This window comes from Centropristis striata, chromosome 5 (assembly GCF_030273125.1).
Source record: "Centropristis striata isolate RG_2023a ecotype Rhode Island chromosome 5, C.striata_1.0, whole genome shotgun sequence".
Taxonomy (NCBI): domain Eukaryota; kingdom Metazoa; phylum Chordata; class Actinopteri; order Perciformes; family Serranidae; genus Centropristis; species Centropristis striata.
In genome coordinates, this window is record NC_081521.1 from 31,854,423 (window position 1) to 31,865,792 (window position 11,370).

General features: G+C 38.2%; 2 protein-coding genes across 2 annotated transcripts; both read left to right on the top strand.

Annotated features, from left to right (window-relative positions):
• Positions 1 to 196: 196 nt before the first annotated feature.
• On the top strand, positions 197 to 6,232 carry usp21 (ubiquitin specific peptidase 21). The gene is made up of 12 exons (XM_059333679.1): positions 197 to 302; positions 734 to 1,088; positions 2,049 to 2,105; positions 2,200 to 2,317; positions 2,404 to 2,518; positions 2,767 to 2,886; positions 2,984 to 3,048; positions 3,136 to 3,323; positions 4,325 to 4,403; positions 4,501 to 4,608; positions 4,891 to 5,005; positions 5,149 to 6,232. The coding sequence occupies exons 2-12, from the start codon at positions 933 to 935 to the stop codon at positions 5,240 to 5,242; spliced, it is 1,215 nt and encodes a 404-aa protein (XP_059189662.1). The 5' UTR covers positions 197 to 302; positions 734 to 932; the 3' UTR covers positions 5,243 to 6,232.
• A 1,059-nt stretch (positions 6,233 to 7,291) lies between these two features.
• LOC131971195 (rho-related GTP-binding protein RhoA-C-like) lies at positions 7,292 to 11,260 on the top strand. Its single transcript, XM_059332512.1, has 5 exons — positions 7,292 to 7,337; positions 7,928 to 8,083; positions 8,990 to 9,110; positions 9,215 to 9,345; positions 9,435 to 11,260. Exons 2-5 carry the CDS (start codon positions 7,928 to 7,930, stop codon positions 9,606 to 9,608), a joined length of 582 nt encoding a protein of 193 aa, XP_059188495.1. The 5' UTR covers positions 7,292 to 7,337; the 3' UTR covers positions 9,609 to 11,260.
• Positions 11,261 to 11,370: the final 110 nt, after the last annotated feature.

The following is an 11,370-nucleotide window of genomic DNA, read 5'->3' on the forward strand; positions in this document are numbered from 1 at the left end:
TATCCTCCCACCCGCTCTCCACCTCTCTCTCTCTCTCTGTCTCTCTCTCTCTCTCTCTCTCTCTCTCTCTCTCTCTCTGTCTCTCTGTCTCTCTCTCTCTCTCTCTCTCTCTCTCTCTCCCTCCTTTCCTCTCTCTCTGACACCAGTGACAGGGCAGAGGACAGAGGTAGACTTTCAGTTCTAGCCTACAGACACACAGTGAAACAGTAGACGTCCCCTTATGCATTTTTAACAGCTCAGCAGGTGATGGGAACAGTTTGGTTGGGACAGTTTGTCCACAGATAGAGTGACCAAGTGATCAGGTGAGTCCAAACCGCTTTGTTTATTTAAGAATGCGACAATATTTGTCAGGAATTATTTGCAAACTTGCTTTGTTTGCAAGGTTTTACTCTTAACCTGCGTAAAACAGCAAAGATATCAAAGATTTGGCTTTGGTGCTGTCTCGGGACGCACCTCGGTTGTGAGATTCTGCATATTCTGTTTCATAGGTAATATATTTAACTCTTAACCAATGGGAACTTGAGGTGAGGTCTCCGGAAATCATCTCTTTTAAAGACTGAACTGAAGCTAATGTGTCAATATGTGGATTCAATGACATCTCTGTCAGACCCTGCCTTTCTGAGCTGTTCCTCTCGCTTTAATTGCTTGCCAAGGTGGATGAACTTGATCATTTCTTGATACCGATTTACCTTACAGGGATGCTCATTCACAAAGCCTGTTCTGTTCCCCTCAGCTGTGACTGACATCCCACGTCATTTGCTTTGGGGAAAAACTCCTCTCTTATGAACTACCAGCAAGTTCTGCTCACCTTTGACTCTGGATGTGAAAGAACTGAGATGCAAACTGCCTGACTTATATTTCCTTTGCAAGCCGAAAGTCTCACTGTCTCTGAAGAAGTGATAGACACTTCTGAGGTGTACCAGTAAAATAGGATGCCCGGAGCCAGTGGCGTCAACGTTGAGGGCTCTTGCGAGGCCTTGTGTCGAACCCTGGTCTCCCAGAAAGGTCTCCAGAGAGAGACGGCCGACATCTCCCAGTCTGTCCTTTACACCTCACTGATGGGCCTTCTTCTGGTCGCCGACAACGAGGTACGCAAAAACATCCTATAAACTTTAAATTTATGGTCAAACATTCGAGTATGGTGGTCTTTAAAGTTTGTTCTTAACGTGGGATTTATGGGACACCAGTAAGACAAACATATGAATAGTAAGAGATTGTGTCAAGGAATTAATGGAGAGTACACACCATCACACACGTGTTTAAGCACCTGTCAGCACTCCTTGGTCTCTAATAGGATGAATGCTTCAGGCTGGCCTGCTTTTAGCCTCACTTGTTATGCTAATGGGATAAGAAGGCTAAATCTGTCCTACCGATGCTGTACACATACTGATATGGCGAGGCTAAGGCAGACAGACAGTACACGTCGTACAGACACGCAGCCAGGGGTCAAATAGTAGGGCACACATACAGCAAACCACATGTGTACACAAATTCAAATGGGTTATTGAATAGAATAGAATAGTCTTTTTTGTTATTACACAGTGTACATCAAAATTATGGGTTCTCTCAATCAGTGCATAGGACATTAAGAAAGAGATTAAACAAGATAAACGACATATAATAAGGAAATATACACATGAAAATACTTTAATAGGTAAGAATACTGTAATAAATAAGCGATAAGTATTGCACAGCAACGGGTAGGGGATATTGCACAGCAATGAGTGGCAGTAATAAGTATGAAGTATTGAACAGTGGGTGGGAGGGAAGGGAGTCTTGGACTGTGGAATCAGTGCATGTGTGTGTTTAGGGTTGTGTTTGCTTTGGGAAAGAAACTGTTTTTTAGTCTGTTAGTTCTTGCTTTGATGCACCTCTACCAGAGGGCAGCAGGTCAAATAGTCCAGAGCTGGGATGTGAGCGGTCCTTTGTTTATGTTTTTGCTCTGTTTAGGCAGCAGGAGGTGTAGATGTCTATCAGTGAGGGGAGAGGGTTATATTCTTGCAGATGTAGTTCTGGTCAATGGCTTAACAGGTTGTCTTTGTTTCCAGAAAGAGCAGCTCACCATAGGAAGTGGAAGGGTCGGACTTAGAAACATAGGAAACACAGTAAGTGTTAAAGGATGCAGAATGTGCTTTAAGTCCTTTAATGGAACGCTACATTTTTTCCCATAAACACGCTCTCTTTCCTTTTTACGACTAGTGTTTCCTCAACGCAGTCGTCCAATGTTTGTCTCACACACGTGGCCTGCGGGACTACAGCCTCCTCAATTCCTACAGGGACGAGCAATTCTCAAAAGAGGAGGCTAAGCTCATGACAGGTATGTTCCTCTCTCATGCGGTTCCCCCCTTCTTCCTGTTATGTTTTTATCTTTTCTCAATGCCCCCCCATGTCTTCCTGTGCCAGCTTTCTCTCAGGTGCTGTCAGGCCTTTGGGATGTAAATGAAGGGGACACGGTTGTAAATCCACGACAGTTTTACAATATTTTTAAAGACGCTGTGCCTTACTTCAGTGGTTACAGGTGAGAATATAGATTATGTTTTTCTTTCCCTCAAGGTTGTGTGTGTCTTTCTATGATATCTGAATGCAATGCAATACCCACTTATGTATTAGAACAACTGTTTCAATGAAAAAAGAGGATCTGTCAACTATTTAAATTATCTACTTCTGCCATTCTGAGTATTGATTTGTTTTCAAACTGAGACTCCTATACAGATAGTTGCCTGTAAGAGTGACGTGAAAAAATCTTGGTGTCTGTGTTGAACCCAGTCAACAGGATGCACAGGAGTTCCTCAGGTTCTTGTTGGACAAGCTGCACACAGAAATCAATCGCAGACCCTACGTTCGACGAACAGGGAAGGAGCCTGAACAAAAATATGCCAGATTTAGGTGTGTATGTCTATGTGGAAAAAGATTATGTTCTTAAAACATTAATATCCTACATGTCACTACATCTGTCTCTCCATCACATCTTTTCCTCCCTTAGGATTTCTGAAGAGGCAGCTGCCATGTGGAAGAAGCACTTGGAGAGAGATGACAGCAAAATAGTGGGTGAGGAGAACAATCCAGTCAGACTCATCTGCATTATGAATTCATTGAAGGCAACCCACTGATATCTCCTCCCGCTCTTTTTTACAGACCTGTTCTCAGGCCAGCTGAGGAGCTCGCTGCATTGCTCGGTATGCTCCCACTACTCCAACACATTTGATGTGTTCTGTGATTTGTCGTTGCCCATCCCCAAGAGAAGCTCGGGTGGGGAGGTCACGCTGAGGGAGTGCCTGGACCTCTTCTCTCAGGAGGAGAAACTGGACAAGGAGAATTCTCCTGTAAGTTAACACAGAGAGTGAGAAACCAGTGGATTACAAAACATCAGTGTGTGTTTAAAACCTTGGGGTCAAAGGTCAATGCAGGGTTTGTACATTTCAAAACGGGTTCATTTAAATTGTTCTATTTCATCTCAACAGTCACTCATATTTTATATATAAACAGTTTTCAAATTATTTAAAGTCCGTTTTTAATATGACACCATTACATATTCACCCATTACTTGTCATTCAAAACTGGATAACTCCTCTGTTGATCCCTTTGTCTGGAAATTAGCAAGCATCATATAATCGTGATCCAAACATACAATCAAAGTTAATATTATCAGCTGGTAAAATTGCTGTGGGTATATATTAATTCTGTAACATTTATTTTTGAATTTGTAGTAATTTATATTGAGTCTGGAAAGTTTGTCAGTGACACTGAACTCTGAACTCTATCAATCTATAACCTACACTTTTTTTCTATTTACTCTTTATTTTTTAATCTCATACTTGTTTATTTATTTGTTTATTCATTCAATTTAAACATCATGGTAAAAGAAGTACAGGTATAGGTTATCAACAGATATGTGACTATGGAGGAAAAATCCAAAGGGCCTTAAATTTGTTTTTTTTTCATTTAAGTCTTGTAGATACATAATGAACTAGATTATTTTGTATTTGATTCCAAACAGTCACAGATCTGTTCCAGACTCCTATGGAGATCTGGTAGGATGTGAATGAAGGTCTAATAATATACATAAACACATGTGTTAAAGGTATTAATGTAATGAATATTTCATGCATTTAATTTCCTTGACAAATCATCATTCTTTCTGAATTAAAATTATGGATGAGTTAGTAGTACCCGAAAACAGTTTTACAGTAGTTATACATGGATTAATTAAACTGCAATCAAAGTTAAATAAGAGCGGTGGATAAAACTAGTGTTTGGGATTTTGTGTATTTGGAAATGTTTTAAAAATGTTGAGGTGTGTGTTTTGTTTTTCTGTGTGTTTCAGATGTGTGAGAGGTGTAACAGGCATACAGAATGCACCAAGCGGCTTTCCATCCAGAGGTTTCCCCAAGTTATTGTGATCCGTATCCTTTGCAACAACAACGATTTTCTTGCTGATAATTTTAACATCAGTGATGTTTTTGTCAGGAAGTTGTGATGACGCTTAACAGTCTTGATCAGATCTGAACCGTTTTACGACATCACGGTGGTCGATCAGTAAAAGCACAGTGTATGTGTCCTTCCCTCTGACTAACCTGGACCTTGGACGCTACGGGCCTGTCGACTGTGGTAACAAAACCAAACTTTTCTTCCTGTTTATCCTTGTACACGTTTTATCTATTCCACCATCCATGCATTAAATCCTATACAACTAATGTATTAAAAATATTGGCATATATTCATCAACTCATGCAAAGCTTGTAATATTTTTAAATTATATATTTTAGTTGTTTCTTAAATGTGATAAAAACGATTGCTTGGAACAGGTACATAATTCACATAAATAAATAAAACTGACACATCTCAAGGCACAATAAGAATGTCCATGTATTTCCATGTATGTCCCCACAGGCCCAGTTCTGTATAATTTATATGCAATATGTAACCACGCTGGGACAGTGAACATGGGCCACTACACAGCCTGCTGTCTGGATGAAAATGGTTGGTGCTTCTACAATGACTGCAGGTGAGACTCGCCCTGCACCCAAATAATTTTATATGCAATGCCCTGCAAATCGCATAGTCAATTTACGTTGTCTGTGTTTGAGACACCTACTATATAAACCTGCAGCTGTTTCTCATGATTACTCTCCATCTTCCCACCTATAGTGTGACTCAAGTCTCTGAAAACCAGCTTCAGACCAATCAAGCCTATGTGCTGTTCTACCAGCGCAGCAACAGCACCACCACCGTCAGGAAATAGACCTGAGACTGGCTGGGCCAAGCAGCCAATCAGAGCAACTTTACCTCCAGTGTCCATAGAAACAAATAGAAGCAGCAGCGCTGTAACTCTGGCGTCTATGAACAGCTCAATGTGCATGCCCTCAAATAAACTCTGAGGAGGAGGAGAGAGAAGCCATGCACACTTAAATGAGGACTTGAAGAGGCGGCCTCCCCTCCTGAATCATGGAGATGCTTTTGAAGAGTCTCGGTGAGAGACAGTTCAGACAGACTGCAGCCTTAAGAGTCTCTGTGCCCTACTTCTCAGGCAGGAGTGAGTGGTGTGCTTGCACATGATGCAGAGCTCTTAATGTAAGATAATTGTCATGCATGCATGCGATGCATAAAACCTAAATAAACAAAGATAAGTCTTGGGTGGAATAGAAATTAGGCAATATTTGATGACCTGATTGTGACATAGGACTTTAAGCTGCAATACTTTAATTTTACATGCAGCCTATGTTATATCTATGCTGTATTTTTATTTTAACTCCCCTACATATAGACAGATAAAAGGACACTTCATCCCAAAATAAATAATACATATTTTTCCTCCTACCTGTAGTGCTATTTATCGGTCCAGATTATTTTGATGTGAGTTGCCCAGTTTTGAATACATGTTTGTCTTCTCTTGAATATTATGGGACCATAGGGCACTTCACTTGTGGTGCTCAAAGTGCTAAAAATTACCAGAATCTAGAAATCATGACACTGTTACTGAAGAATCCACAGACCTTATTTTGAGTGATTTTATTGAAGAGTTTTAGTAGAAACTAAACAGCTCCTACATGAAACTGTTTACAACAAGCTCTGTGGTTTTTGGCACTTTGAGCACCACAAGCGAAGTGTCATATAGAGAGAAGGCAGACATCTCTACGCCTACACACTATAGTGATCCAGGAAGATATATATAGCACTATAGGTATAGAAAATAATATATATATATATTTATTTTGGCATTAACTGTCCCTTTATCATTGACTCTTGAAATATATATACATATATATGTATATATATGTATGTATGTATGTATGTCGCTTTTTTTTTTACATTTGTGTCCACAAAATACACAACTGAATGTATTTCATTATTGTTATTTACTGTCAATAAAAGACCAAAGAATGAAAAGATGAAAAACAGCTTGTTATTATTATAATATTATTATTGTTATTATTAATATAATTCATGTTTTAATATTGTATTAATACGTCACACATTAGCTAATATGCATTCAATATTTTTTATATTTTTAAGAAAGGCTAAATGTAGGTAAAGGTGGATCAGCTGGCCCACTAACGTTATGCAAATGGCCATTTATAGTAACATATGTAGAGAGAAGGCAGACACTAAAATGATCCAGAATCAGAAAATACTGATTGTTAGACTTTTAGTTAAGTATAGTTTATAATAATAATTATTATTATTATTATTATTGCTCCATACCTCGACATTTGTTCATCAATAATTATTTTTTTTTATGTATTATGTACATCAGTAAAGTTTTTGTCTTTACAAAAAGGAATTACAAGAAACAAATGCCATGAAACAAAGAACTAATCAGGAGAAATAGTAGTAAAAAATAAAATAAATAAAAATAATAATAATTTAAAAAAAGAAAAAGAGGTACATACATTGGTCAACCAGTGAGTACAAAGTACATAAAGTCTGTGCAAAAAATAAATCATATAGTTATTAGAAATTAAGGTTATACTTTCATCATGCTGTCATAATATTGAAGAAATAGTTCATCTTTTTTGTCTTTTACAGTTCTGAGAGACTTAAGAAGATAGTTGAATTCAAGTAGAGACACCTTAAACTTTGGCTTAGCTTTGAAAAATCTGTGTTTGTGTATAAAGAACTTACAAGAGACAATTAAAAAATTGGTTACAAATTCAACAGATTTGTTACAATGAGTAAAATAACAAAGAACATCTTTTGTGATGTATGATGTACATGTCAGTAAAAGTATCGCAGCTGCCTCTTCACTCATGACGTTTCTTGCACATGCGTACTAGCGGTGGGCGGAGTTTTCCAGTCGGTCAGGAAGAGGAGAAAGGCGGACGCAGAAACATCAAGCGGTAAACTAACTCACTTATAGCGTTTAAACTTTATGCCGTTTCTTGTTTTTGTCACAAAAGTATCACAATACTGCGAGGAGTGAAGTGGTTATAATTTCAGGGTGAAAACATTGAGTGACAGGAATACAAACCACGGGAAACACCGTTAGCTTTGCTGCTAGCTAGTGTTAGCTGGTTTGACAGGCCCGGACTACACTTCACAGCCTTTCAGCAGGAATGGGAACACTACACGGAAATGTTATATGTTTACACCCTTTACCTCCGAGACAGCCTTCCTTGATTGTCAGACGGCCGGCTTCGGTGTAAATGTGTGTCGTACTTTTAAATACAACTCTTAAGATATAAGGTGATCAGTCTTCTTGCGTTACTAACGTTGCATTAGCTGTTACTTCTGTGCCAAACAACAAACTGTTGATGAAGATATAGAAAGCATTGAAATTACACCGTTTTAGTTTAAATTTCGTATTCCTCCTGTATGTGAAACAGTAGGTTATCCGTGCCATTATGTTTGGATGTATTATAAGTGGAGAATAGTGACTTGTGATCACTAAAATAAATAAAAGTAGAACTTTGTTGGACTGTTTCCACAGATGGCTGCTATCAGGAAGAAGTTGGTGATAGTTGGTGATGGTGCATGTGGGAAGACCTGTCTTCTCATCGTTTTCAGTAAAGACCAGTTCCCAGAGGTCTACGTCCCCACAGTGTTTGAGAACTATGTGGCAGACATTGAAGTGGATGGGAAGCAGGTAAGAGATAAAACAATTTCCACAAACTAGAGTCCAGGAAGCCCAAGAGGTCCCTGATCAAAGAGTACTTTTTCTGTTTTCAAAATTGTTATATTGCTGTGACTACTGACATGTTATTCTGTTGTTTGAAATTAAAATATTAGGTATGTAACCTACAATTTAATCCATAATGTTTAATCTGTTGATTATTAATTGTTTGGTTTAAAATGGTGAAAATGCATAATTTCCCAGGACAGTAATGATGCCTAATATTTTAATTTCAAACAACAGAATAACATGTCAGTAGTCACAGCAATATAACAATTTTGAAAACAGAAAAAGTACTCTTTGATCAGGGACCTCTTGGGCTTCCTGGAACCAGTTTTAAAAGTTAATGTTCAGCTTTGTTTCAATCAGTATTTCTTACAGCCCAAGGTAATATTATCATTCCAACAGTTCAAAACAAATGGAGCATCAATTTACTATAACATAGGGCACTAAAGAAGCAGGGCATTGTTTAAATTTAAATATTTGGAATTATTACTTTAAAAAGTTATTTGAATGATTGATCCATTATCATAATAGTTGCTGTTTTTTTATTGATTAATTGACTAATAGTTACAGATCATTTTGAATTGCATCTTTGTCTAATGAAAGGGAACAGAAGCCAAAGACATTTAGTTTACGATCATAGAAGAACTAACAAACTAAGAAAAAAAATATTCATAACAGGGAATAACAAGTGAATCTGATATACAGCAAGCTCAAATTCTGCTGAGGAATGCTTGGCATGTTTGCTTTTATGTAACTAATCCATGAATTCATTAATAAACTAAGTATTTATGCATTTTACGTAAATGCTTATATGCCTTCTTACATGTCCATTATTCATGCATTGTCCTAACATGTAACTCTTTATTTTCTCAGGTAGAGCTAGCACTTTGGGACACAGCAGGACAGGAAGACTATGACAGACTGAGGCCTCTCTCTTACCCTGACACTGATGTTATTCTGATGTGCTTCTCTGTTGACAGCCCTGACAGTTTAGGTATTGTCTTTGCAACAGTCACAACACAATTTATCAAACACTGTGCGATTGTGAAATGTATATATGATGCTAATTGCATCATGCTTTCCCTCTACTCACTGTAGAGAATATTCCAGAAAAGTGGACACCTGAAGTGAAACACTTCTGTCCGAATGTTCCCATCATCCTGGTGGGCAATAAAAAAGATCTGCGCAATGATGACCACACCAGACGAGAGCTTGCCAAAATGAAACAGGTCTGTTATTTTCTTCTTCTTCTTTTTTCTTCAAAATTTGCTGGTATAAATGTCTAAATGTCCACATTGCCTCTGACTTGTGTCTCTAGGAGCCAGTTAAGTATGAAGCCGGCAAAGAGATGGCAAACCACATCAGTGCCTATGGCTACCAAGAGTGTTCTGCCAAAACCAAAGATGGTGTGAGAGAAGTCTTTGAGATGGCAACTAGGGCAGCACTGCAGGCCAAGAAACATGGCAAGAAGACCACCTGCCTTCTTTTGTAGGCCCTGGGAGAAGAGGGAGCTGCCTTCAAGCACAGATGTAAAGGGCAGCTTCCAATGTCATTTGACATAGGGGAGAAAATTGGGGAGGGCCCAGAAAAAGTTTTGCGGATGCTTAATTTCTTATCACCCAACTATCCTCAGCAAATTAAAGCAGGTCTTAAATTATTTGATAGGCTCCTACACCTTGGCCCTTGGTCTACGCATTAGATTATGTGCCATTGTGCTCTTGCCTATCAAAAAACCTCAGATCTAGAAGTCTGTAGGGCAGGTTGTGCAGGGTGATTTGAAGTTGAGTAGATGTGAATAGGGTTGAAATGTGCCAAGATGAATGAAAAGAGAAAAGGTCCTTACCAGGCCAAAGACAATTGGGACATGACGGAGAAAGACATAAAAAAAAAAACAAGATAACTATAAAACAAGTTTGAGTTAAGACCATGTCTAAGTGGATTTTACACAGTATCGCCTACATGTAGTGCCTTGAGAGCAGTGGTCAAGAAGAGTAAGTTTTCGGGTTGGGACTCATAACTTAGATGGGGTATTATTTTGTCATTTGTAGTGTCCACACATCACATTTGTGAATGCTTTCTCCCTGTCATTGGCTTTGCTCCTTCAGGCCCATATTCTGACTCAGGCGCTATGCAGGGGTATGCCTAAACTAGATTGTATGAGAGATTTTTCCCATACTGAATTACTTACCTGAACTTTCGAGTGTGTGTGGGTGCTTGTGTGCAACTGTATGGTGGTTTGTTTTCTCCAGTGCAGGTCTGCATGCAGTGAATGTGTGTATATTTGTGGGGGGGTGTATTAACATATGTGTCTATGTACTGTATGCATGGAGAGGCCTTCTGCGTCACTGACCTAACCCATTGTTTCCATGCCAAAGTTACCCCTGATGGCCAAATTTTATGGCTCAGATGGGTAATGGAATTAACAGTTACTCAGAGTGACATAGAAACTTTCACTTTACTGGAATACATTGTACTATATACCTAGAGGCACAATCAGGTTAAACATATTTTACGTTTTTAGGACCTTTTTTGTGTTTTCCAGAGATTCATTTGATTTTGTTAATCAGTGGGTCAAATCATGAGCGGTGTAGTTGATAAGTTGAATATTCTTTCAGATAGACATATAGGCTTATCTTATTACTATAATGTCCATTATGTACTGTATGTCTTTCAAGGCCTTGTAAGGACATGTTAATGATGTGTATTTCAAGTTTGCCTTTTACTCAACTCTCCCATCCCTCCTTTAATGGTATTGTCATCATTGTACTATAACTTTTTATTGTTGATGCCTCTAATTTTCTTAGTATATTTTAATCATTTTACTTAATCCTGCTGTTATGATCAGTTTCTGTCAATGATAAATTGTAACCGTAGTATTATTCTGTTTAGTTAATATAAGGTTAAGTTTGGGGTCCAAGGCTGGAAGGTTATGGGGGTGGTCTACTTTTTCTTTTTCTTTTTTGTACTGTGACATATAAAGGTTTTTGTTTTCTCCAAATAAAGCTGATATTAGGGTTTTCTGTTGTAAGATATTTATCTGTTCTTCCATTTATTCATTAATAATACAAAAATATCCCCTATATTTCTGGCATTAATTTTATTTTATTTTTTTCCCAAATAAAAAAACCTTATAACCCCTCAAAATATCTGATTCCATGATTTTATATTTAATATGAAGATATCTACAGAAATGCATCAATTAATGCAGTGCGTGTCCTCCCAATGTGAGTTACCAGTTGAGGGCTGGCCTGTCT

Excerpts from the sequence above, each read along its gene's own strand:
- LOC131971195 (XM_059332512.1), top strand. The coding sequence starts at position 7,928 with ATGGCTGCTATCAGGAAGAAGTTGGTGATAGTTGGTGATGGTGCATGT. Across the intron at positions 8,084-8,989 it reads TTGAAGTGGATGGGAAGCAG|GTAGAGCTAGCACTTTGGGA; the intron begins GTAAGAGATAAA and ends TTATTTTCTCAG. Across the intron at positions 9,111-9,214 it reads TGACAGCCCTGACAGTTTAG|AGAATATTCCAGAAAAGTGG; the intron begins GTATTGTCTTTG and ends TACTCACTGTAG.
- usp21 (XM_059333679.1), top strand. The coding sequence starts at position 933 with ATGCCCGGAGCCAGTGGCGTCAACGTTGAGGGCTCTTGCGAGGCCTTG. Across the intron at positions 2,106-2,199 it reads TTAGAAACATAGGAAACACA|TGTTTCCTCAACGCAGTCGT; the intron begins GTAAGTGTTAAA and ends TTTTACGACTAG. Across the intron at positions 3,049-3,135 it reads AGATGACAGCAAAATAGTGG|ACCTGTTCTCAGGCCAGCTG; the intron begins GTGAGGAGAACA and ends TCTTTTTTACAG.